This window comes from Wyeomyia smithii, chromosome 2, assembly GCF_029784165.1.
Source record: "Wyeomyia smithii strain HCP4-BCI-WySm-NY-G18 chromosome 2, ASM2978416v1, whole genome shotgun sequence".
Lineage (NCBI taxonomy): Eukaryota > Metazoa > Arthropoda > Insecta > Diptera > Culicidae > Wyeomyia > Wyeomyia smithii.
This window is the reverse complement of record NC_073695.1, coordinates 111,026,256-111,051,562: the sequence shown is the minus strand read 5'-3', so window position 1 is coordinate 111,051,562 and position 25,307 is coordinate 111,026,256. Positions and strand designations below refer to the sequence as shown.

At 40.2% G+C, this 25,307-nt stretch overlaps 1 protein-coding gene across 1 annotated transcript in view; it reads left to right on the top strand.

Moving 5' to 3' along the window:
* Positions 1-25,307, top strand: part of LOC129721120 (uncharacterized) — a 115,239-nt gene that overhangs the window by 9,345 nt on the left and 80,587 nt on the right. Inside the window, exon 2 of the mRNA XM_055673299.1 lies at positions 17,377-17,589. Coding sequence (XP_055529274.1) covers positions 17,563-17,589 — 27 coding nt within the window. The 5' untranslated portion in view covers positions 17,377-17,562. The remainder of the gene's footprint in view (positions 1-17,376; positions 17,590-25,307) is intronic.

Genomic DNA, 25,307 nt, shown 5'->3' with positions numbered 1-25,307 from the left:
CAGAGAACTTCTCCACATCGCTTGAGAACCGCCGAAGGTACACCGTCAAATTTAGCTGTCTACGAAGCTTTCAGCTTACTCAGTGCAAGGACAACATCCTGTGTATTAATGAACGGTATCGGAAATGGAAACACGTCTCGGTCGCTGCGTTGCTGGCTATACTGACTAGCTCGGAAGAAGCAACAAACCATTGAAAACTTGCTGGAACTGCTTGGCAAATAGATCGCATTTTTCACGTTCGTTGTAAGCAACTGAATCACCCAGAAACATGGAAGAGGGTAATCCTGCTTCCTTCCGTTTAGTACTCACGAACGACCAGAATTGTTTTGGATGTGCTCGAAGATTACTTTGAATACGTTTCACGTACCGGTTATACAAACATCGGCTATAGTTACGATACTTGCGGCTAGCAATGTTCTACTGAATTTTGTTGTATGACGAAAGATGTGAGCAGTATTTCCGAAGCACAGCAGACCGCAAGCGCTTGAGAGATCGGAGGCGTAGATTCGACCACACTGGTTTCTGTGGAGGATCACGGATGGCATCAATTGCACGGCACAGGAAAACCGATCCAATAACGCATTCAGGTCGACTTCCGAAAGTACTGCGCGAAATGCAGAGTATTCAGCCCGACGAAAAATCAGAAACCGGTTTCTGTTTGTTCATCGAAAACCAATGCATTAATGAGAAACGATTCCTAAATAATTGTGTTGAAAGAATGCGATCGTCGATCCATGTTTCAGTAAATACAATGATATCGTAAGAATGAACATTTTTTTGTGCGCAACCCACGCACATTTTGGTAGTTAATCCGCAACTGCTGTGAATACGAAGCTAATCCATGCGCCAAAATATGGGCACGTTAGAAAGCATGGGATGCCGAAAGGTCGGATATACAATTACTTGCCTGACGATGCAGGCTGGTAGACACCGTCCCCATCTCAGAACACAAGACCGAGACGATGAGGAAGACGGACGTCAGCAAGTAGCACGACTGTGTTGCAGGGGTCAGGGGCTTCCATAGTGCATGTTAAGGGGTTTCCCGGATCCGAGGAATTAACAGTAGCAAATGTAGATGAAATCAGCAAGTCATCAGAAATGCAGTTTCCATCGTCCGTGTTACCACGACCGGCGTTTTTTAAAATAAACTTACGAAAAAAGGTCAAGTGGAAGGCATAATCGCTTGATGTTCAGGTCAGGAGAGAAGCCTACATTGTAGAACACGAATGTCAGGGTACCAATATCCTTGACTTTGAGAACCAATCTGACAAAATTATCAAACAGAGAGTAATCAAATGGAGTCTCTGAATGCTGCTTTGATCCTTTTGAATTGTTATGTGATAATTTCCTAGAGAGAGATCACTAAACGTTCTTCTGGTGTACTATCAGATAGACTTATTGCTACGATCACACTGCGTCGCATCACCTGAAGAGGCCCTACTGCTAAACATGTAGTCAGTATAATAAACTCTTATTGACTGCTTGTCCGTCAAACCAATATCGCGCCATAAATACAACTTTCTGGAGAGAACTGATATACGTTGCTCAGACCAATTTTATTATAAAAAGAAAGTCACAGGGTAGCTGTGGATTTTAATATCCAAATAATCAAATTCTAGAACGATGCGAACCCACGATCACCCGCTTGTCAAAGCAAACTCTGTAACCTTGATGCTGCGGAGCTCCACGCTCATTATATTTAGTTGGTCATGTTGTGTGTATTTTAACCTTGCTCAATAACAGTGTTGAGAAGTCACCATTTGTGGTTATTTACCAATAATTATTACAATAAGCTCTTAACAAACCTCCTTTGAAAAATACAAACAGAAAAACCTGGCTCAATAACATTGACATTATTGATGCTCCGTGTTTTCATCAATGTACAATTCATGTGCATAACTATGTATTCTAAGTTTCTCTTAAATATCGAAATTAACACACTAAATTGTTATTTACTCTCAGGAACATTGGTTAATATGTAATTCATTGCTCTCAGAGATTTTAACTATTGGCCTACAAATAGGTAGATTGAACTGCGTACACAGATGTAACATAAACATGAATCTAGTATTTCGAAGTAGCCACGGTGAGACCTTCCACGACGACAGCATGCTGTGCGAAAAAATGATCCAATAGATTATAAACATAAAACCATGGCATACCACCGCCCAACAGTTTAAATGAAAGAAAAATTGACATCATTTGAAATCGCTCGGATTGGATCAACTGAGACCCTCCAACATTCCAACGTGAAATTCCATTCCGACCCTACCGTTGAAAAAAACATTTCTGACATATTCTGATGCATAGTTAAATTTCGATTTTTGGTAATACTTTGATACATTTTCATGTTATTTGATTCCATCTGATTATTGTTAATCGGTTGTTCAACCAAAAACACGATTGAATCTTAATCGAAATGTATCCTCTATTTGGTAATTTTGGTACCCTTTCAGGCAATATATAACAAGTTTATCATTGGGCAATCAATACAGCGTCCTCAAACACAAAATATTACCTTATTTAAATTCACACTGTATACTTGCTGTACCGGCATGCAACAGTAAAATGAATGAAACAAACAGCCAAAAAACTCGAATAAATTTATGTCATTTCGCAGAACACCCAATTTCGACAGCATCGTGGAATTATAAGCGAAATTTGATTAATAAAACTACTTTTTTGCGCTGCGGCACTCACAGAAGCGCCAAAATCTACCTTGACGTGACGCGGAGTCGAATACTTGTACGGCCAAGCCGGCTCTACCAATGCAGATTGGCGGCAGTCGCATGCAAATTGCGTACCGGTGCCCCGCCGCCTGCTGCTTCCCCTTTGCTTATCCTGTGGCGTTAGAGAGCGAAAAAGGCACGCGTGCGTAGAATTGCATCACCTTGCGCAGGCTGCCATCGTTTATCGCATCACAAGTGCGCCACCGGCTTGCGCATTGACAAGATACATGTAGTGCTCTTGTACTCGATTTTTTGCAAAATGACAAACCCTGGGCGCTGCTGGTTTACCAATGGTGCATAACTTGGGCTCCCTTTTCGCTTGGATGAGGGCTGCTTTCGGTAGACTGCGGTTGATAACAGACTCAACAGTGTCCTAATGAAGCTATGCATGAGGTTAGACGTATGGGTTCGATCTAATAATTGTAATTTCAATTTGAATAATATGATATCTGTATCAGCCAATGATGTAAGTAAATCAAAACATATTATTTGAGTTACATAAATGGTACTTTATCAGATGTAATTCTGCATCAGTAACGACTAACCACATGTAAGGCGTTTCTATCGTTACGTTGAGACGTCCTACCCAAATCAGCTTCCACAAACAAGTAGATACGCAATCAAAAAACGTGATTATAAATTCGGTAGGTGGAACTATAACACCCAGATACTTAGTAACTCTTGAATTACGAATAATATACTAAGATTAAGAGAAATCAATTGGTCGGAAACCTACGCACATTGAGGATTAACGATTGTTTCTTCGTGCAAACTGTCTATTCGTTAACCCAAATCAGCCCAGAATTCTCTGTGAAAGTTGTCCGTTTTTCCAACTTTAAATAGCTACTACGTATACGCACATTGAATAATGAAGACTGGGAAATAACCGATTCAAGTATAAACATCCTTCGTGCTTCAAAGAAGTCACTGTTGAAATATCTGCTGAACAATTTGTCACCTTGTCCAGAAGCGCACTACTCATATACTTGATGATTGACCAAATTGAACAGAAACAACCATCATCCGATTTTCTTTTAACAATCATCAAAAAACTGTTTGATGAACTACATTGTAGTTCAATAAAACCACTTGGCGATATCGAACGATTCTATCGCTGAACCTAACTTCCTGGATCTAAGATGTGAAATACAAGGTTTTGCTGACCAGCTGATATTCAACGAAATATAAAAGGCTCTTTTGCAAGAGATGCAACACTGAAAGGGAAGAGAAACGAAAAGCCGAACCCCAGCCTTTTGTTGCTAAACGATCTATTTGAGAGCAGTTCGAAATGGATCTTTTCGAAGACTGTCGAAGCTGCAGTTATCGTGTTCAAATGTAAACCTCACTTAAAATATTTACAAAACTAACTTTTTACGATCTTCCGGATAAATTGAACGTGATCTGACAAATCAATTCTTCTAACCATATGTCAATATTAAAAAAAAATAAGTGGAACGAAAAAAGAGAGAGAAAGTGAGCGGTTACGAAAATATAGTTCACCTCTATGAGCAAAACCACTCTGAACAGGCAGGAATATGCTAATTGACAAAGTTTGTATATACCGAAAACGTCGACCGATATATAACGAAGACCATCAACCGATTTGAAAATTTACGGGAATTTACGGGAGTTTGGACATAAGAAAACTGCAATAAGGATGCTTCTAGCGAAGCGTTCTTTTCTTCTTTTCATAATTTGAAATTTTCTTACCTCTAAATATTTTATAAGAAAAAAGGACCCCACAAATATATTTGCCCCGGGCCCCCTCGCGTTGAGTTCCGGCCCTGCTTTTTACCAAATTTAAGTCTATTAGTTCATTTCCCGTTGGTGAACGGCTGGGCAGTGCAGCAGACAGCTAGTCTGTGCGTCTATTCCCCATGTCAGGGGCTACACAATCAGCGTCGTCGGCCAAGTCAAGCGAGCTGACTATTACTATATACCGGAACCAGTGGCATTCACAAAATTATTTTTGCCTTTTGGTTGCCTGAAGAAACGAAGAGCCAATATACTTTAGAGCGAAGTCTAGTCAACGCAGCTCACACCGGACAAAGAAATGAAGTAGAAACATAAGGATCATCGGACAAAAAGATGCGCTGACCCGCTGGTTTAAAGACAGGCAAGAGCAACAAGAAGATTCATCACCACCTGAGGAAAACCTCGTAGGCCAGACGGGCCCTCCCATTTAATTTCACCCGTCTCGATGCATATGGGCGACGAGACCCTGCAAGGAACTCCACGAAGACTGCGAGGCTCGATATAAATGGAAAACCAGGAGAGATGGCGAAATCTTTTTTTCTTTTATGAGCAATCCTCGCTGAAACCAGGCCACTACGTGCACAAGGTTTTTCGAATTTGATATAAATGCATATATTAGTTAGGAATAGAGAAAAAATGACTATGCCATTTTTGGTTGATTGAATTTGTTGACACCTCGGTCACCAAGGGGTGAAATAGTTTCTAGAAAATGGAGATTTTAACAATTCTTGATGTTTTATTTGAGCTATATCTCTGAAAATCGTTAAAGCAAAGCAAAGCCTTGGTGCTACATTCCGTATCGGAACTCGACCTTCTGTTTATTATACACAGACTTCGCAGCCAACTGTTGAGTGTACAGGACAATTGCGGGACGATCCTACTGATACTAACAGTCTCTCCCGAGCCGAGACTCGAACATACGACGACTGACTTGTTAAGCCAGCATCGTACCTCGAGACCAGCTTTTGAAACTTCTTTCGGAAAATACGTTCAATTGGTAGGTTAACACTGATGCTCACCTAATTTTTTTCTTGCATCTTATAGCATTTTTTCTCAGCTTTCCAATGCTGATCGAAAATCGGTAGTTGCGAACAGGGTCAAAATCGAATTTTTCTAATATAATCCAATATGGCGGCCAAATTAAAAATGGCGGCCAAAATTCTGATCACTCCAAATTCGAGTCTCTTACGGACCGTCGTCGAGTTCGGACGCGCGTGCTGCACTATAGTATATATATACATTTTTTTTTACTACTTAACTTTTTTTTGTACCTCAACATTTTTCTTTTTTTTCATCCAACCGACGACGTGTGGAACGCGCGCAAGCATTCAAAAGTAGTTTATTTGTTTTTACTAGATACGGTCATTTGTTAACGTCGCGAGTGCAATGAAGTGCGGTATCGTAAACTGTGCGCAAGGTGACAATCGCTACCTCTGGCGTTGTCACGGAATCTGTAACCGAACATTTCATGCTGCGTGCATAGGTGCACAAAGAAATCACGAGGAAATCCTGCGGACTTTTATGCTGCCGCTTTGTCAGGACTGCCAGGAAAAGTTCGTGACCGACCTAAATCTTAAGGCTCTGACATCTCATCTCAGAAACATCTCAGAAAATATCGGAAAGACGCTTGAAGTAAACCATAAGCTGCTTTCAAATTATAAAAATCTCAGCGCGACTCATGATAACTTGCTGGAGCATATTGAAAAAAGCCTGAATGAAATTAAACTTACCATCACCAACGCCGCGAGCAGCAACAAAGCCAGTGCCGCAGAAATAAAAAACAAAATGTCAACACTTCTTGATACACATTCGGACACCTCAGCAGCTGTTGAAGCGATGGCTAAGTCAGCAGCGACAGCAGCAGCAGCAGCAGCTACAAACTCAACGACAGGGTCAATAAACAAACTACTCGCTACAATTGAAACCGGTTCAGCGCAGTCTAATGCTGATTCTGCTCTTCGTGAAATTCTCGACGAGGTAAAATTTGTCTCTGGAGCTACTACCAGTCTCCAAATTAATCAAACTAGCGCATCACAACAACACAAGTCACTGCATGAAGAATTAAATCAAACTTTGGCAGCTAACAATAAAGCTACGAAGCCCATAACGGACCATTCTTCGCCAGGATGGCGATTTTTGGGCAATAAATGGCGCTGGATGCCAGACTGGTCGGATTATGATGCTAGACAACGGACTCGTAGGCTCCAAGAAAAGGCTGCCGAAAAATCTAGACGAAACAGGAAACGCAGGGGGCGACAATATATTGAATCGAAAAACTTCAACAACAATCGAAACCATACCACCAACAGCAACAGCAACAGTAACAAGACAACGAATAGTAACTATATCAACAACAACCACAAGTTCACACACACTTACCAAAACGACCAGATCCGTGTCAATGGATCGGATAAACAATTACTGGCAACCGCCAAAGTTAAATTTGCCAGACCACCATCAACTATTGACCACCCTATAGCAGGCCTCGCAGTTCCGAATTTCATCAACTTCCGGAAGGGTGAAACCATAAACCCTTACCGTTCAGACAACCAGAACCAACATAATATTGAATCGCCACCAAATGAGAACACTACTTCGAAAGCAACATTAGAATCGCACCCAACATCGTGGTCGCTCGATCCCATGCGGCCTCCTGTTGTCAACCTAACACAACAATCAGCTGTTGGGGACGGGCGTTTTCTGAAGACGCGTTTACGAGATCCAAAAATTATGCGCCTTGTACGTCTTTACCTTGCGTACATGCATGACAAAGACCCAACGGTTTGCTACGACGGTATGACGGAAACCAGCATACAATTTACTTTGGCATCAGAGGGACTACCAGTAGCTGCGGAGGAGCTCAGGAAATTTTTCTTCGAGGTACATGAAGAATTCGGCGTACCGAAACAAGCGGCTTCCGAAGACCTTAATTCTTATAGTAGACACTTGAACAACCAGAGGATTCAATCCCTGCAACGCGCAAGGGAAAGTGCCGACAAATTTTATAGACCGATTTTTCGGAAATAATGACTCCTTTCGATGAGAAAGAGAGTAATTCAAGACGTGGCGCTGAAGAGTTTGTAATTTATTGCCAGAATTTTAACAGAATGAGTAGTTCAAAAAAAATTGATATTCTTAGTAAAAAGATTAGTGGTTGTATGTATTCAATCATTATAGGAACGGAAACAAGTTGGTCTGAAAGTATAAAGAGTGAGGAGGTTTTTGGAAACAGTTATCAAGTATTCAGAAGCGATCGTGATCTTTTGTTAACTGATAAAAAATCTGGTGGCGGTGTACTAGTAGCCGTCAAGACAAAGTTCGATGCAGAGTTGTTGGGTTTGGGTGATGTTTGGGTCAAAACTGTATTAAACGGTCAATGCCACATTTTTGCATCAGTATACTTTCCTCCACAATTTGCGAAAAAACAATATTATGAATTATTTTTAGAAACCGCCAACTCAGTAATTTGTAACTCTGACCCGGAAATTAAAATTCATATAGGGGAAAGTAGGTAAAGACGGACACCCTAAGGTTTAATCTAAATAATTACTTAGGTATTGCTATTTAGATCGCAGTAGTCATACAAATTGAAACTTATGGTCATTTGTTTTCATAATCATTTTTGGTATCAGTGAACTTCCTCCAAGTTTTATGTGTTTTGGGTCTTCAAAAATAAGACTACAAATTGCTGTTTTTTGACATGGTTGGGAAAGACGGACACTTGGGGTGGGTAAGATGGACACTACGAAGGTAAAGGTGGACACTCACAAAAAAGATGTACACACTTAAAACTGGATCTCGAGCTCGAGCATCCGAGTTCACTCGGCAACTTTGGATTCAACCGGTATTTCAGCGAAAAAATGCTCGGCACAAACAATGCCGAGATTCGGCGAAATTTTTTAAGTGTGTAGTACGTTAAGTACGTTAAGCATTCTTCTGATTTATGTGTTAAGTGATGGCCATACATTACTCTACGTTATTAGAGTCCATCTATACATCACGTGAACAGTCCGAGAGGATGGGTTTCGATGAAGGCGAAAATTCTCCGCCTATATGGCCTGTTCTAACTGCTAAGTGATTTATATCTGCTGGTTTCTCTCGCGGGTGTACTTTGTGAACATCTGCACTGCCTGTAATCGCATAATTGTAACATTCGACATTTTATAGATTTCGTGCTTTTTATTGGGAAATGCTTGGAATAGTATGTACTTTTTACATCTGGAAAAATATGCTTATGTTTGTTTGAAAAAAGTCGTAAAAAATACCAAGTTGTTTTGTCACATAGCGTAAATAACCGCATAATTGTCACACTACTTAACTTTTTCAACTTTTTTGCCAAAAAAGTTTCCATCCAAATCCATATCTGCATCCTTTGGAACTCGGAAGTTATTCTGGTCCGGTAACCAACCACCGGTGATTCGTTTCTGATGTTCAGCTCGTGCTTGTTGAATACATGAAAAACTTCATTTTCCCTGTGATATATTCCAGAAGTAGCTTGAAAGTGACGGCATAAATGTATCATTGCAAAAATTTCAACCAATTTGACTTCAAAAGTAATATTCAATGGATACATAGTGTAAAGTAGTGCTTTTTTCGTGATACTAAGTTTAGTTAATATGTCTATTTGCAAGAATATATTATGAACAATGCCTTTAAGGTCAAAATATAAAAGTGCGATTTGCTCGAATCACCAATTTTGCAAATGTTACAAATATGCGATTATGGGCAGTGCAGTACACAACAGATGCTACATGTGAAAATTCTTGGAAAATCCGTGTGTCCATCTTTCCCTACCTTAGTGTGTCCGTCTTGCCCGACCTAGTTGTGAATTTTTCAAACGATCGTAGCTCTTCATCGGAACATCGAAAATCTGCTGGATTTTCACTAGAAAACCGGGGAAAGACTATTTAATCACTTTACTATTGTGAACAAATGAAAACACGTAAGTTTCACGGGTTTTTCACTATTTTCCGTGGAATAAAAATTACATCAAATTGCGCGTTCACGAAAATATTCTTTGTTTTACTTACAAATTTGACAGTTTGCTTGCTGAAAACCGATAATGCAACTCAAAAGCATTAACACACTATAAAGAAGGTATTCGCATCACTCAACTATCATAATACATTTTAGTTTGTGAAATATTAAAAGTGTCCATCTTACCCCCAGTGTCCGTCTTTACCTACTTTCCCCTATACGGCGATTTCAATCAAAAAGATGCAGACTTCATCAAGGACTGCGATAACGAATCACTGTTGCTTCCTATAGTAGGAGATAACGAGGCACTACAGCAAATTGTCGACACGACCAGTCAGTTAGGGTTATATCAAGTAAACGCAATACGAAATGAACTAAACTGTTTTTTAGATCTCTTGTTCACAAACTGCACTGAAGATTTTAGCGTAGATAAAGCCGTTGATCCTCTATGGAAAAATGAGAAATTTCATACAGCTTCATTGAACATAGATAGCACTAGATCACGTCCCAATGATAGTGAACTTGAGTATGTGTATGACTTTAAAAAAGCTAATATAACAGAAATCGACCGTAAACTCAGTGCAGTCGACTGGCAATCACTTTTGCGAGGCAAAGAGAATATTGAAAAAGCCGCGAATACGTTTCTCTCTCTATTATACGAAATTATAAATGATACAGTTCCTAGGACGAAAAAACGCACTAACTTTTGTTTCAAAGATCCCGTATGGTACATGCAACAGATCAAAAACTTGAAAAACAAAAAACAGAAAGCCCATAAAATGTACAAACACCATAAATGTGAGACCAATCTGGAACGATACAAGAACATATGCAGCGAACTAGATGCAGAAATCTCATTAGCTTATGAGAATTATAACTCTAGGGTAGAAAGTAATATCAAATCTGATCCAAAGCAGTTTTACCGTTTTGCAAAGGAAAAAATGAAAACTAATAATTTTCCATCACGCATGCATTTTGAAGGTAACGAAAGTACCGAGTCTCAGCTTATTTGCAACCAATTTGCGAAATTTTTCCAGACCGTTTACTAAAACCCGGATGAAAATAGAGATTTTAACTACTTCACGCATTTACCTGAATGTACCAATAGTGTATCAGTTCAAAATATAACTGTTCAAGAAATATTAACATCATTAGAATCCCTAGATGCAACTAAGGGTGCTGGGCCAGATGGAATTCCACCATCTATGCTTAAAACATTTGCTTCTTCTTTTGCAAAACCACTGTTTTGGCTTTTCAATCTTTCAATCAAAACAGGTGAATTTCCTTCCATGTGGAAAAAATCATTTCTCATCCCGATCTTTAAGTCAGGTAAACGCTCTGATATAAAAAATTATCGCGGCATAGCAATCATCTCTTGTATTCCGAAACTATTTGAATCGATCGTAAATAAACGAATTTTCGAACAGGTGAAAAATAGTATTACAATCAACCAACATGGTTTTTTCAAAGGAAGGTCCACAGCTACTAATCTACTAGAATTCGTTAATTTGCAATGGATAGAGGTAACTACGTTGAAACATTATATACCGATTATAGTAAAGCTTTCGATAGAGTCGATATAACATTACTGTTTTTTAAACTAAAACGCATTGGACTAGATAACCAACTCGTGAAATGAATTGAATCTTATTTGACGAACAGAACACAATTTGTCCGTTTCAAAGGCCATCTCTCTGATCCAGTGAAGGTAACATCTGGAGTTCCGCAAGGATCACATTTAGGACCCTTACTATTCATTTTGTTCGTTAATGATGTAACCCTTTTACTTAACCAGATCAAAATTTTAATCTATGCCGACGATATGAAATTGTATATGGAGATTAAAAACCAGTCTGACCTCGAATTGTTTCAGTTGCAGATCACTACCTTCTATACTTGGTGTCTGAAAAGCTTACTTGATATAAATATTAAGAAATGTAATGTCATATCATATACAAGAAAACTTTCAATGCAAACTATGAACTATTACATAGGCCAACAACTTGTAGAGAGATGTACCAAAATGAGAGACTTAGGAGTGATCCTCGATTCGAAACTCACTTTCGTGAATCATTATAACACAATAATCAACAAAGCCAACAGTATGCTTGGTTTTATTAAACGTTTCAATTATCATTTCAAGGACCCATACACAATAAAAACTCTTTTTGTGAGCTATGTTCGATCAATATTAGAGTACTGCAGTATAGTTTGGTCCCCATATCAAGAAGTTCATATCAATCGTATTGAATCAGTTCAAAAACAATTTCTGGTTTTTGCATTAAGAAAACTCAATTGGGCATCATATCCTCTCCCTTCTTACGAATCTCGCTGCATGCTTATTAATATCGAAACTCTGAAGAAACGACGAGAAACAACCATGATTACCTTTGTAAACGATATGATCTCACAACGTGTTAATTCACCAAATCTGCTGGAAACTCTTAACTTTTATGCTCCTTCTCGTCCTTTAAGAACACGCAATATTTTTACTAACAATAATTACCGGTCACTGTACGCCAAACATGGACCAATTAACAGCATCATGAACGCATACAACAAACACTGCGAGATTATAGACGTTACCATGTCCCGGAACGCATTAAAAAGCGCATTACGTGCTAGAACTCGATAGCTTAAGATTAACGTATACATTAGAATTGTAGTCTACATTGATTGACGAAATAAATTTAATCTCACAAATGAAAGCCCTATCATTCCTCTTTATAGAAAAGTGCTACTTGTAGTAGGTTCCATTACGATTTTCAGATATATAGCTCAAATAAAACATCAAGAATTGTTAGAATTTCCACTTTTCTAGAAACTATTTCACCCCTTGGTGACCGAGGGGTCAACAAATTTAATCAAACAAAAATGGCATAATCATTCTTTCTCTTTTCCTAACTAATATGTGCATTTATATCAAATTCGAAAGACCTTGTGCACCTAGTGGCCTGGTTTCAGCGAGAATTGCTCTTATTTTTATAAGCCAGCAGCTGACCGGCGTGAGTCATTTCTTCTAGATGACTCACGGCTCGTGAGTGAGGGGAGATAATCGGGCCTTCCCGGAATCAGGAAACATTTTATTCCCATAAACTTGTTACATTCCATTCCCATGAACATGGATATTCTTTTCTATGCACTTGATGCACGAGCTGCTCTCTCCGAATTAGGAATATATCGAGACACTCCATTCTCACAGACAGGTTATTATAAGTTTATTAAATAGCCGCGCGCGTGTTTGATTTATCAGTAATTTTAACGCACCTAGTTACTTTGGTTTTTTTTTTCATGAGAACGTTGACGATTTTTGACGCTATTAGAACATTTGACGCTCTGTTTCTCATGGGAAAGAAATAGGGACGTGACATAACCCAAATCGAGTGAGTAAATAACCGGCGTTTGGCCGCGATTTGTTAAGCGAGTAAGAGAATGTTAAAGTACATAATTAAGTACATAGCAGCGTTAGGGCTAGGCAAGGACAGGAAGAAGAATCAGACAAAAGAATTCTATCTCCCCGATTCTTTTGATAGGGTAGAATGTAGTTTAATTATTTTAATACATTTAATCTTGTTTAATCAAGCGTTCCGTCTGGTCAAATGACCGTGCGTAAAGAACTTTGATGTATTTTCAGAAATATCACAAGTCCTGGCGCAGTCTACACTGGTAGGCTCCGCATGCGAAGTACCTTTCTTTCCTGCAAAGACATCTACAAAACTATTTGGAGATCATCTGACTAACCTAAAGTAAACCAAGTTGACCGTGTTCTCATCGACGGCCGGTTCTTCTCAGACATTACTATTAGATCAGACCACTACACAGTTGTTGTATGCTTGCGCTCGAAACTGTCGACCGTGTATCACGCACGACACAGCCGAACCCTACGCCTCAACACCAAGTAGCTCCGGGAATCCCAGGCTTCGGAGGAATACGCGCCACAGCTTGAAGCGGTACTACTAACAGCGAAGGAGCTTGGCTGGCGCATCGCTTCTCGAGGACTGCTGGTGCAGTATTCGCACAGCTATCAGGAAGACTGCAATGGCGACACTAGGAGTGGAAGCACCGATTGTCGGGAACGACTGGTATATCGACGCGGAAAGGAATTTTCTCATTGATAACAGCGAGGTGGCCCATAAGTAGAAGGTTTACTCCGGTGGACACCTTAATGACGATACAGCAAGCAGAGGTATATCAGGAACTGATCTAAAAACACTTGCAGCTGGTTTTAGTCGTTGCATTCGTTTCGTTCGTACTCAGGAGGAGGTTATTCGGATCGTTTTTGGAGTGAACTGCCTGGTCGGTAACATGATGAATTACATCTCCTTAACAAATAACTTGCTACCTAACCCTACGATCTAGACCCAATCTCAAACAATCAACGCGCTGTTTACCAAATAGTCAACAACATGTTGACCAGAAGTGTGCCATGGGCGATGCAGCGTGTACAAAGCAATTTCCAATGCGGAATACGGAAAGCAATAAAAGTAAAAAGGGTGTCACTGATGCCTTGCAATTTATGACCTTGTGAGGAATGCCAATTGAGCAATGCTTTTTGGTCTGTGTTTCTAGGAAAGATCTATGCGTGGTGAGAAGTATGCTAATTTGAAGGATCAGGGTGAAGGGATGAAATGCTTACATGATGTTCACGTAGTTCGTTATGAGATAGGAAAACTGAAGAATAACAAAGTCGCTGGCAAGAACGGACTGCCGAGTAAACTGTTTAAGCGAATTGAGTCATTTCCAGGATTCCAGAGGAGAAAAACTGCCCAACGAGTGGATGGAGGGAATCGTCTGCGACAAGCTGGATCACTGGACTAGCTAGGGCAAATTATGCACGACTACAGATTTCCGGACAAACTGTGGTCTCGAGCCCCTTCGAAACCCGGTAGGGCCTAAGGCAAGGAGATGGTCTCTCGTGCCTACTGTTTAACATTGCCCTGGAAGGTGTCGTTTGAAGAGCGGGGATTAACACGAGTGGCACGATATTCCAAAAGTCGTTTCAACTATTTGGTTTCGCCGACGATATCGACATTGTGGCTCGGACCTTCGTGAAGATGGCTGATACGTACATCGGACTGAAGGCTGAAGCCAAACGGATTGGACTGGTCATCAATGCATCGAAGACGGAGTACATGAAAGAAAGGGGTTCACGAGAAGACAGTGCTACCCTCTCACCGCGAGTTCAAGTTGGTGGTGATGAAATCGCGGTGGTCGACGAGTTCGTGTATCTGGGCTCACTGCTAACTGCCGACAACGATACCAGCAGAGAAATTCTACGGCGCATTATGGCAGAAAATCGTGCATACTTTGGTCTCCGGAGGACGCTCCGATCGAGTAGAATTCGTCGTCGCACCAAGTTAACCATCTACAAGACTTTGATCAGACCGGTACTCCTCTACCGGCATGGGACATGGACTATGCTTGTGGAGGACCAACGCGCCCTTGCGGGCAAGGTGGATCGATCAGGTGGAAGACGACCTGCAAACCTTCCGCAGACTGCAGAGCTGGTGAACTGCAGCCATGGACCGAGTGGAATGGAGACGACTCTTACGTACAGCAAAGGCGACACCACGACTTGGGACTGTTTGGTAAGTAAGCTGGATCACTTTTATCCATGAGGTTCGTGAGCCAGTACTAAGCGGGTTTTATGGGAGTCTGCGCCACCACAGACCAGATCTTACAGAAATGTCGCGAGTATAACGTGCCCACACATATCATCTTCGAAGACTTCCCGGCGGCCTATGATACAGTCGATCGAGAACAACTATGGCAGATCATGCACGATAACGGATTTAAGGATAAACTAATACGATTGATCAGGGTCGCCATGGTGCAAGTGTTGTGCTACATGCGTATTTCGGGGATACTCTCGAGTTCCTTCAAATTGCGTAGAGGGTCCGTAAGAATGTTCTTGACAGATTTTCTTGTTTGCTGGTAAACATCACTCTTGAGGATGTGATCCGGCTGGAGCACGAGCATCGACAAAATGAACACGATTTTCACAAGGTCCTAAAGGAAACCTACACTTGACTGAACACCAAAGCTAGACGAATCGGAATGTGAAACGTGTAAGACGACGCACGAAGTTAACGCTGCACAAAACCTTGATGACAGATGTCTTCTAAGAAATCACGACAACAACGCTTTTTGCGGAGGACGCCGTTGGAGTTTTCGAACGGAAGTTTCTGTGAACTATCTACGGTGAAGTACAGACGGACAACGGAGAATGGTGAAGCGCTTCATGCGCAGCACGGAGAGAACTCCTCTGTACATCTGGTGAAAGTCAATAGGCTGCGTAAACTGGACACGCCATGAGAATGCCGGACGACAACCCTGTGAAATCGTTTCCCTACAGGAACCCTACTGGTATTAGGTATAGAAGAGCGCAATGTGTACGATGGGAGGCTTGCGGGTGATGAAACACCTAGGAAACTGGTGAAACTCAGACAACTCCTCGACACACCACAAGCCACCAAGACTCTCATCTGGTTAGGAAGCAAGATTTATTTTTCGTTCCCAAGCTAAAATAAACTCGATGGTAAAGGTGAAAATTTTATCAACAATTAAGAGGGGGAGTAAATGTCTATTCAGAGGAGCTTCTCTTTAGAAACTTGGTATCGAAGCCATCGCTGAAAAAGTGTATCCGGGTAAAATGAGAATATGTTGAGAAGTGAATCTCGTATCTAGCAACCGTCAAAAGGTTTTTTTTGCTAAAATAAGTTCCCATCTAAACATGGTTTAAGCATCGAAGTTCCTATGTTTTGTCTGTACGAGATTCGAAGTAGAACGAAACTTTTGTAGAGTAGTACGAAAGTGAATTGTGAAATATCAATTGCAGTAACAATTTTTTAACTAGTAATGTTACAGAGACCACTACACTTTTTCTTCTCACATAGTCGAATCAACCCTTCTCGAGAAAAATCATAGATAATTCGAAAAAAATTAACTGTCTTCGTAATGTATAGGTAATAATTGCTTTCTCCTAATCATATTTTTCTCATTTTAATCAAAATCGAACTGTTTTTACGAGCACTAAAGAGCGAAGTTTGGACATACCTCAATACCCCCAATAAAGCAACTCAGTGCACTGAATTGATTGCGATGATACAATATCATAACTGCAGCCAAAAATCACATTTCTTTCCTTGGTAACCTCTCCCGTCCGACGGCTGAACTGCGAACGAGAGTTTCGCGACTTCATCTCAGACTAACCGTGAGGCAGGTCGTGGTCTCTATAAATTATGCATGAATGCAGTTCAACCAAACCAATCGTGCAGGCACCACTGGACACAATGGGTGACGTGTGTTTGGGCTCGATTTCATGCTTTTCCTCCCGGCTTCAGGTGACGGCCGGGCAAGTATCGACAACCTGTACATGAGCGCGCCTCTTCGGCCGGTTTTCTGCACACATTTCGCCGGGTTGTTTCAGCGGGTTTTTTCTTTCGTATCTTTTCTTCGTCGATTTGTGCGAACAGCCAGACTGACGCGGTAATTGAATTTTATTACGGCTGAAAGTGAGTCGCTGCGCTCCGACTGGGTGGTTCAATTTTTTTTCTCCGTCCGTTATCAGCTTAGACAGAATGCTTAGCGGCTGAACCGCTGCGAGAAAATTATGCAATTATTATTTATACTATAGCCGCTGCTTCCATTCTTATTTTTATTATGAAAACCGAGAGAAAAAAAGATAGAAAAGTTATTAGCCGGTACACATGTAGACTCGAGTAAATGGATCAAAATTATGTGATTACGTTTAGAACTTGGGTGGAGTATCCTGCATCGAAGTTTACGCATAGCTCATTCAAGTTATCTACGTAACCGATACAACCGATCATAATATTTGCACAGTGCCGTGCTCCCTTAAAAGAAAAATGAATACGAATGTATCTTACTAATTCTTACTTTCGCATTTTTGCAGGTCATACAGTGACGCCGTTAATGTGAATAAAAGATCAACGTAACTTGAATGAACAAACGGAAATACAACAGTGTCGGTTTCGTTGTATTTTCAACCCAAACTTTAAAACCAGTGCCTTTGATGGTTTGAGCGATAGAAAGCGAAATTTTTACACCTTCCATCCTTTCTCATCGTCAGTGATCAATCATGGCGAAAACGATTCATCACATGATGGTAAGTAAAAATCCTTTATTTTAGTATGTACCTGTTGATTATTTGTAAACCACAAACATTATTTTTAGTTATTACTTTTTATTATCTAGAACATTTCAATTACAATTGGTCGGCGTGCGACCAGACCGAACCAAGCGCCAAAAACATTATTTCGAGTAATCGGCGATCAAAGTTTACTCACCCCATAAGCCTCCTGCAAGCTGCTGCAGAGAAATTTTGTTATAATACCATTATAAACTGTTCAAATGATTTTGTTTCTTCGTGAAATATAGATTATCAATTTTAACATCCTCTAGTGTTAAAAACTCAATTTTCAAAAAAGTGGCGCTTGGTTCGGTCTGGTCGCACGCCGACCAATTAACAATCGTTCATAGAAAATTTTTTAACTTTTCCCACCCGAAAAGTTATATGCTACACCGTTAACCTTTGACGGATACAAAAGTGGTGTTTAGACTTCTTACAAGAAATGCAAATATTAAGTTCACGCTCGAACCAGAGTAAAGTTGATCTAAGCTTAGACAACTCGTTTTTTTGTCGTCAGGTTTTTTTTTCGTCAGGCTATAAAAAACCATGAGACATGAGGCTGTATAAATATGAGAAGAAAAAAAACGACGCACAAACCGACTACAAATTATTTCATTATCACAGCCGTTACTCAAACCCAGCCAACAATTAGCACCCATTTTTGGGCGTTCACAACTGCCAAGTTGAACCAATTACTGTAAACATAGCTGTTTGGTCACACCTCCTTATTATATGGTTATTGGTTAGTCAGGCCACTTTTCCAATTTAGGAGACAACTTTTAGCAACGTTTGCTGTGATTAATCGCACAATCTTGGCCGGTTGCAACTTAATCAGGCTTATCAATACCCGGTAATTGTTGTTGAAAGTTGATTTAAACTGCCGTTGCGGTAAGTTCACAGTCAAGGTACATGTCGAGTTTTCTCTCGACCTGCGAGCAACCGACCAGATAATCGGCGCCCGCTTTGCTACAATACAAGTGATCTGAATCGATGTACTTAGTCAACGGTTAAAACCCATTCACGTGGCAACATAAATACTATATTTAACATAAGTACAAGACTGGTATTGATACTGAATTAACTCGGGTCGCAAGCGCTTTGCTATCCATGATATTTTAATTATCGGTATAAAACTACCGACGGTAATCACTGATTTCTGAGATTTGACAGTAATCTCTATCGACCTGTGATGCCAAATAAAAAAAATCTATTTCTATACATTAAGTAGTATAAGCTCACTAAATATAAATTTATTTACCACTTTGTGTAGAATTACTGAAGAACGTAGGAACATCTGTTATCTTTTTCGAACAAGAACTTGCATGCATAACGTAGAACTAAGTTATTATTTTTCGTTTTATATACAATTAAAGTGGATCAGTTCAAAGTTGCACAACTAGTACATACTGTTTGAATTAAATGCATTGCTTTACGACACGGTTCAGTTGATGCAGTGTACTCATGATCTACCAAACATAAATATGAGCTTCAGTATCGCCTAAAAATTAATAGCGTTATTTATTTCATATTAATTTGTCCTAATTTTTCACTTCTCTGGCGTCTGCAAGAACAGTGTCTTAGTATATTGACTCACTCTTTCGAACAACAGAATTGAATCAGGCTAGACACTACGGAATATCCATTACTTTCAACTTAGAAAAGACATCTTTTATGTTAGGGAATTAGAATTATATTGTCCATTGATGTGAACTTTTGTAATATATCCCAGTCAATTGCTATACGTGTCCCCTTGCAAGATACAATGACCGCTATTGTTGAGTGATCAGGCGCCTACACCTACACGCTCCCAGTCAGTTAAAATATGGTTCATGAACCAATCACCTTCCCAGGATTCAAAGACAAAATCTCTTTGGGCTGTAAACAGCCACTGTCAAGAAACCTTGATCAAATTGATTGAGTACTCTAATTTCTTAATGAAATAAAGTTTTCAAGACAAGCACACAGATATAAGAGGGTGTTTATCTAGCATTGTTTCCAAAATATTCAAACGCCTCTTAAGGTTTCGAACCTGATAGAATTCTTACAGTTTTTATGAAGCATCTGGAAAACGAAATTTGCAACTACATTATTTTTAATCAGAAAAAGTAATCTTACCAGGATTTTTTTCTCTGTATGACAATAGATTTGATCTATTGTGATATCACCCAGGTGTTTTCTGTACTCCGCACTTCGTGTTATTGGCAGTGATACGCTTATCAATTATATACGTGCTTGTGTGAGAATTTTACCCTTCCGTTTCAAACTTACTATACTACTATACCGAACCTCTTTTATTTTATATTTTTACCAATATTATCGACTAATTACTATTCCCTGGAGAGAAAGACTTCACCTAACGTTCCTGTATGGCCAGTTTTATTCTAAGAGGGACGTATTATGATAGGAGGAAGGAGTCTCATGGAAACCTCGTTCCTCGAGCCAATATCGCCAAGTCACAATTTCCTGAAGAAACTCTTGATGCTGAACCTCTGGTCAGGTTCATTATAGGTTGGACTTACATTTTATCAAGGGAAAGGAGTTTTATCAAAGCCTCGTACCTCCAGCCAATTTCGCGTGTTAATTACAATCCCCTAAAGTAAACGTTACTCAGACCAGTTTTATTATAAGAGAGACTTATTTTTGTTAGGAGAAAAATCAACAAGACTACTGTAGAATTCAGTTTGAAGGAAAGGTATATGATTAGGAGCCTAAGAATATTAACTTTTTAGAACATATTTTAACCTTAAACTTGCTTTATATATTTCAGGGTAGCATAAACTTTTTCTTGAATCATGGCAGACCGGATTGCGTCAGAACATGGCCATTTATATGATTCAAACCGATTCATCACCCATTCGCGTGAGTAAAAATACGACTTTCTGGATCTTGCTGGAATGCGAGGCCGGAACTAATAAATCTAAAGTTTTGTACCGATTGATGAATCGCTCGGTCAATGGGACTGTCCCCACTTTTTGAGAATTTAGAAAACCAACAAATGATCTTGATATATCATTAAGAAAGGACTTGAATGTACAATCAAACGTAGGTCAATTTTTTTCTGCAGTATTGTCAACGTTGTGTTTTTTGAGATTTGAAATTTAATCTACAATTTCCTCAAAATGTCCCCCTTTCGATGTTGATTTTACATAGTACCTACTTATCAGCAAAAAACGAAATGTAACTTTTTCAAATTTGCAAGATTTTGCAATTTACCTACGCACAAAAACGTTTCTACATGGAATGCTGCAATCGCAATGCTGGTACCCTAGCAGGTTAGATTAGATTTTCTTATTTTTTTAATTATAAATAGTGCGAGCTTTTTTATATACATATACATCCCACTGTAAAGTACGTTTCGTGCAATCAAATTCTTTTTGTGCCTGTTTTGTTAGAATACACTAGTCGAGTGCATTAAAAGGGCGCACGGTAAGTGCTAGCCGGGTTCACTGCTTCTACGATGGCTTACGGGAAAACTTAAGAATTCTATCGTTGCTTACTTACTTACTTTATTTTTGCGACGACCGATCGATTATCGATCCAGTGCCGAATCCAGAATACGTCACCATATCACTCGGCCTTGGGCTGCAATCGTCCAATAGCTTCTAACACCTATTTAGCACGCTTCCGCGTCGACAGCACACATCCAACGAGTGCGGGGTATTCCACTCGGTCCATGGCTGCAGTTCGCCAGCTCTGCAGTCCGCGTAGGGTCCGCAGGTAGTCTTCCACCTGATCGATCCACCTTTCCCGCTGTGCACCTCTCCGTCTCGTCCCTGTCGGATTGGTTTCAATGACCATCTTTACCGGGGTGTCGTCGGACATCCTTACAACACCAGCTCACTGCAACCTGCCAAACTTAGCGGTATGGACGATAGATGGCTCCCCAAGCAGCTCCTGCAGTTCGTGGTTCATTCGCCTTCTCTACACTCCGTTCTCCATCTGCAGTCCACCGGAGATGGTACGCAACACTTTCCGCTCAAAGACCGCAAGGGCACGTTGGTCCTACCCAAGCATAGTCCATATCTCATGCCCGTAGAGGAATACCGGTCTGATCAGCGTCTTGTTGATGGCTAGCTTGGTACGACAACGAATTCTACTCGAGCGGAGCGTCCTCCGGAGACCAATGTATTGCACGATTTCATGCCATAATGCGCCGTTGAATTTCTTTGCTGGTATCGTTACCAGCGAGCCCAGATACACGAACTGGGGAAAATGACTTCTATCAGCACTGACCGGAAGAATTAGTGTTTTATAGAGTGATAGTTTGCTTGCGGGTTTGAAGGCTCTGTTTGCGGCCATTATCTGGCTCTTTATCTCACGGTTAACCACATTGTCGCAAGTCGCCAATGTACCCAGAAAAATAAATTCGTCGACTACTTCGAATGATTGCCCCATCTATCACCACCGCAGCACCAACATCCGGCGGGCTCGAAATTCTCTACCAGCCACCATGTACTTCGTTTTGGTAGAGTATGACAAGCGCAATTCTCGTAGCTCGCCTTTTGAGGAGTCCAAAGACTTCTTCCACCGCTCTACGGTAAATATCAATGATTTCGATATCGTCCGTAAAACCTAGAAGCGTATGAGACATAGTCGTGATGGTGCCGTTTCTCTGCACGCCAGTCGTCCGGATAGCACCCTATAATGTGATGTTGAACAATAAGTTTGACAGCCCGTCACCCTCCTTCAAACCATCTAACGTCACGAAAGCGTCCGACATCTAACCGGCTACTTTGAAAATTGATGTGAAAACATCAAAGGTGGCACGAATCAGTCTAATTAGTTTTGTTGGGAAAGGGAAACCATGCTCGCGCATTTTCTGCCATAGCTCATTTGTCTCAACTAAGTCGTGCGCTGCCCTAAAGTCTATGAAAAGATTGTGAGTTTGCAAGTTGAGTTGTTGTTTCCAACGCCTGTCTACCCCTGATTTATTGGTAATCAGATTCCCTCCCTATCGTTGCACATGACAGAAGCAGACACGTTATAGAAGCTCCTCGCATCGTGCCTGTAGAAGCAGCCCTCCGCCTCCGCAAGAACAGCTCCTAATGCTGACATTTCTTCCAGCGATGAAGTCTCTTTACAGCGGCTCTAGCTACTCGATATCTCCCTACGCTCTAACGTTTCACAGCTGTAGCCAACATGTGACCTCTGGCGGGGTTCTTTTCACCGCTTCCCGCATCCTTCCGTCGCTCGTTGGCCCTCAGCGTCAAACCACTCGACTCGCTGAGTTTTACCTAAAACTTCTCGTGCTGTGGCGCTGATCGTACTGTGAATATGTCACCACTATTCGTTCAGGTCCCCTCCAATTTGCTCATCGATCTGCTTAACAATTTACTGGGAGTACTCGTAGTCACTCCTTCAGTTGGTAACCGTTGGATAATCAACCGTATCTTCCTCGTTGTCCTTGATTTCAATACGTTGGACGACCAGGTGCAGATCATGGATACCACGAGATATTGATCCGGGTCGAACAGAACGTGATCGATCGGAGAGTAGGCCACCTCATTTGGGTGCATTCAGGTGTTCTTACGCATATTCCGGCAGATACAGATAGCCCTGCCTCTGGCTGTAGCGAAATGAATAAGCCTCAGACCATTATAGTTCGTAGTAGAGTGGAAGCTTTCTCTAGTAATCACGGTGCGGAAGAAGTTTTTCTGCCAGACCAGCGCATTTTCATCTCCGATGATGATCTTGATGTCATGACCTGGACACCCACTGTAAGTTTTCTCTTTTCTGAAAATACTCATCATTTGTCTTTGGCCCCCACACGAAAATCGCATATGTTAGTCGGGGTTTAACGATAGCGGTATCTATACGTAGATCCAGTAGATCAGTTTAGGCTCCAATGCACTATTTGCACCATTTTTTACTAATTCATAAGGCACTTGTAGCCTTACTTATTGCCTTTTTTCGTATGTGGGCTCCAATTTGATTAACTAACTACTGCCGCTTTTTGCATAACAGTCCTTTATAAAATTTTGTGCTTTCTTTTTTTGCATGCCCGGTGCAATTTTTCATATATTCGAAACATTCTTCTAGCTCAGTCAAAACTCAATCATTTTTGATCAAACAAGTTTTCAAATAATAAAAAAAAGTATTGAATTCACTTAAAGTAATCTTAGTTGAGGGTTAATTATGTTAAATTTGGAGAAGTGAGTGATGTTTGATAAAAGCCAATAAAATGAAATTTTCAACAAAGATCATTCCATATCATTAAAGAAATACTGATGAATTCGCAGGAAACCACAAAGATTTTAATTTCTTATTCTTATTCTTGGATCTTACATTCCTGTATGTTACTGTTGAATTTAGTTGTTGTCGGTTAGCTGGTTCTGGGGAGATTGCCGGAACAAGTTCCGGTGAACATTATGTTTAAACAATGAAAGAATTTGATACTTCGCAAGCATATCATGTGATACTTTAAATCATATTATTAACTAGTTTAACCATGCCAGGATCACATTGACCACATCGGAGCATATTCCAAATTCCACCGGGAAAGCGGTCAATTTTGTGACTTGATTCAATACATTTGACACCTCTAATAACCCTTGGAATCATTCATCAATCACAAAAGAGCTTGAGTGTATGGTTCTAGATCGAATAATTAATTTATTTAGCAGCAAGACGTCGGTAATAGATGAGAGACATGTGTCAGTAACATCCAACTAGCCTCAGACCATTTCGGACTTACCCCACTCACTGTGTGACGGTGTTACCCCGACAGCACCCATTTTTAAAAAAATAGTATTTCTACAAATTTATCGCTTCAATTTACCTCAGATCGAATTCCTGTGATTACTAACAATACAGACAATAAATTGTAGAGCAACGAAAAATTATTTAAGTTTTTTTAAATGAATAAAAGCTTAAGTTCCACTCACGAAAAATTACATCCGTTTGCGCATCAGCTGCAGTAGCGTATGTTTTGTCTTTTATTTTGACGTTTGACGTTTCACGGTGGCTTCGATGTGTCTTAAAATGTCTAAAATATTAAATACCAACACTTCACATATTCCAAAACACAGTTAATTAGCGTTTTTAATTTAAATCCTAGGGGTGACGGTCTTACCCTCAGTGCCGGGCTTACCCCCAGTACCCCTAAATGATATTTTTCAGTACAGAAATCATCATTTATCTTTAGCATATCGAAAAAATAGCACATTGCCAAAAGAATGTATGGATTTCAATGGTGATCAATTTCACCCCAATTTACCTCATAGTACCTTATAGAATTATCGAATTTATTTCATGAAGTAGACGATCGAAATTTCACCAATAGCCATAGAGGTTTGCTGGAGCACATACCAGTACTTGTTTTAAAATTATACAATTTCGGGAAAGATGTACATGAAGCTATTTCATTGGAAATTGTTATGAAAATTGATCAATTTCACCCCGTTCCATGGTACCTAATGAACATTAAAATAATATACATCTGCTTTGGAACGCGTTGTGAGGCATTTTAGGAGCCTGTTTTAGAATATTCCGTATTTAACCTTCGATTGCCCAGAAAAAGACCAAGTCCCAGAAGGTTAGAAGGATTTTCGGCCAAATTTGTTTTTCGATATAACACTAAATCTCGACGTTTTATGTCGTTCCAATTCATTTGGTGTCGGAAAAAAGTCTCGATTTTCCCAATTCTATGTACTCCCCTGCTGGTAGATTTTCGAGGGTGAAAAATCATAACTTTA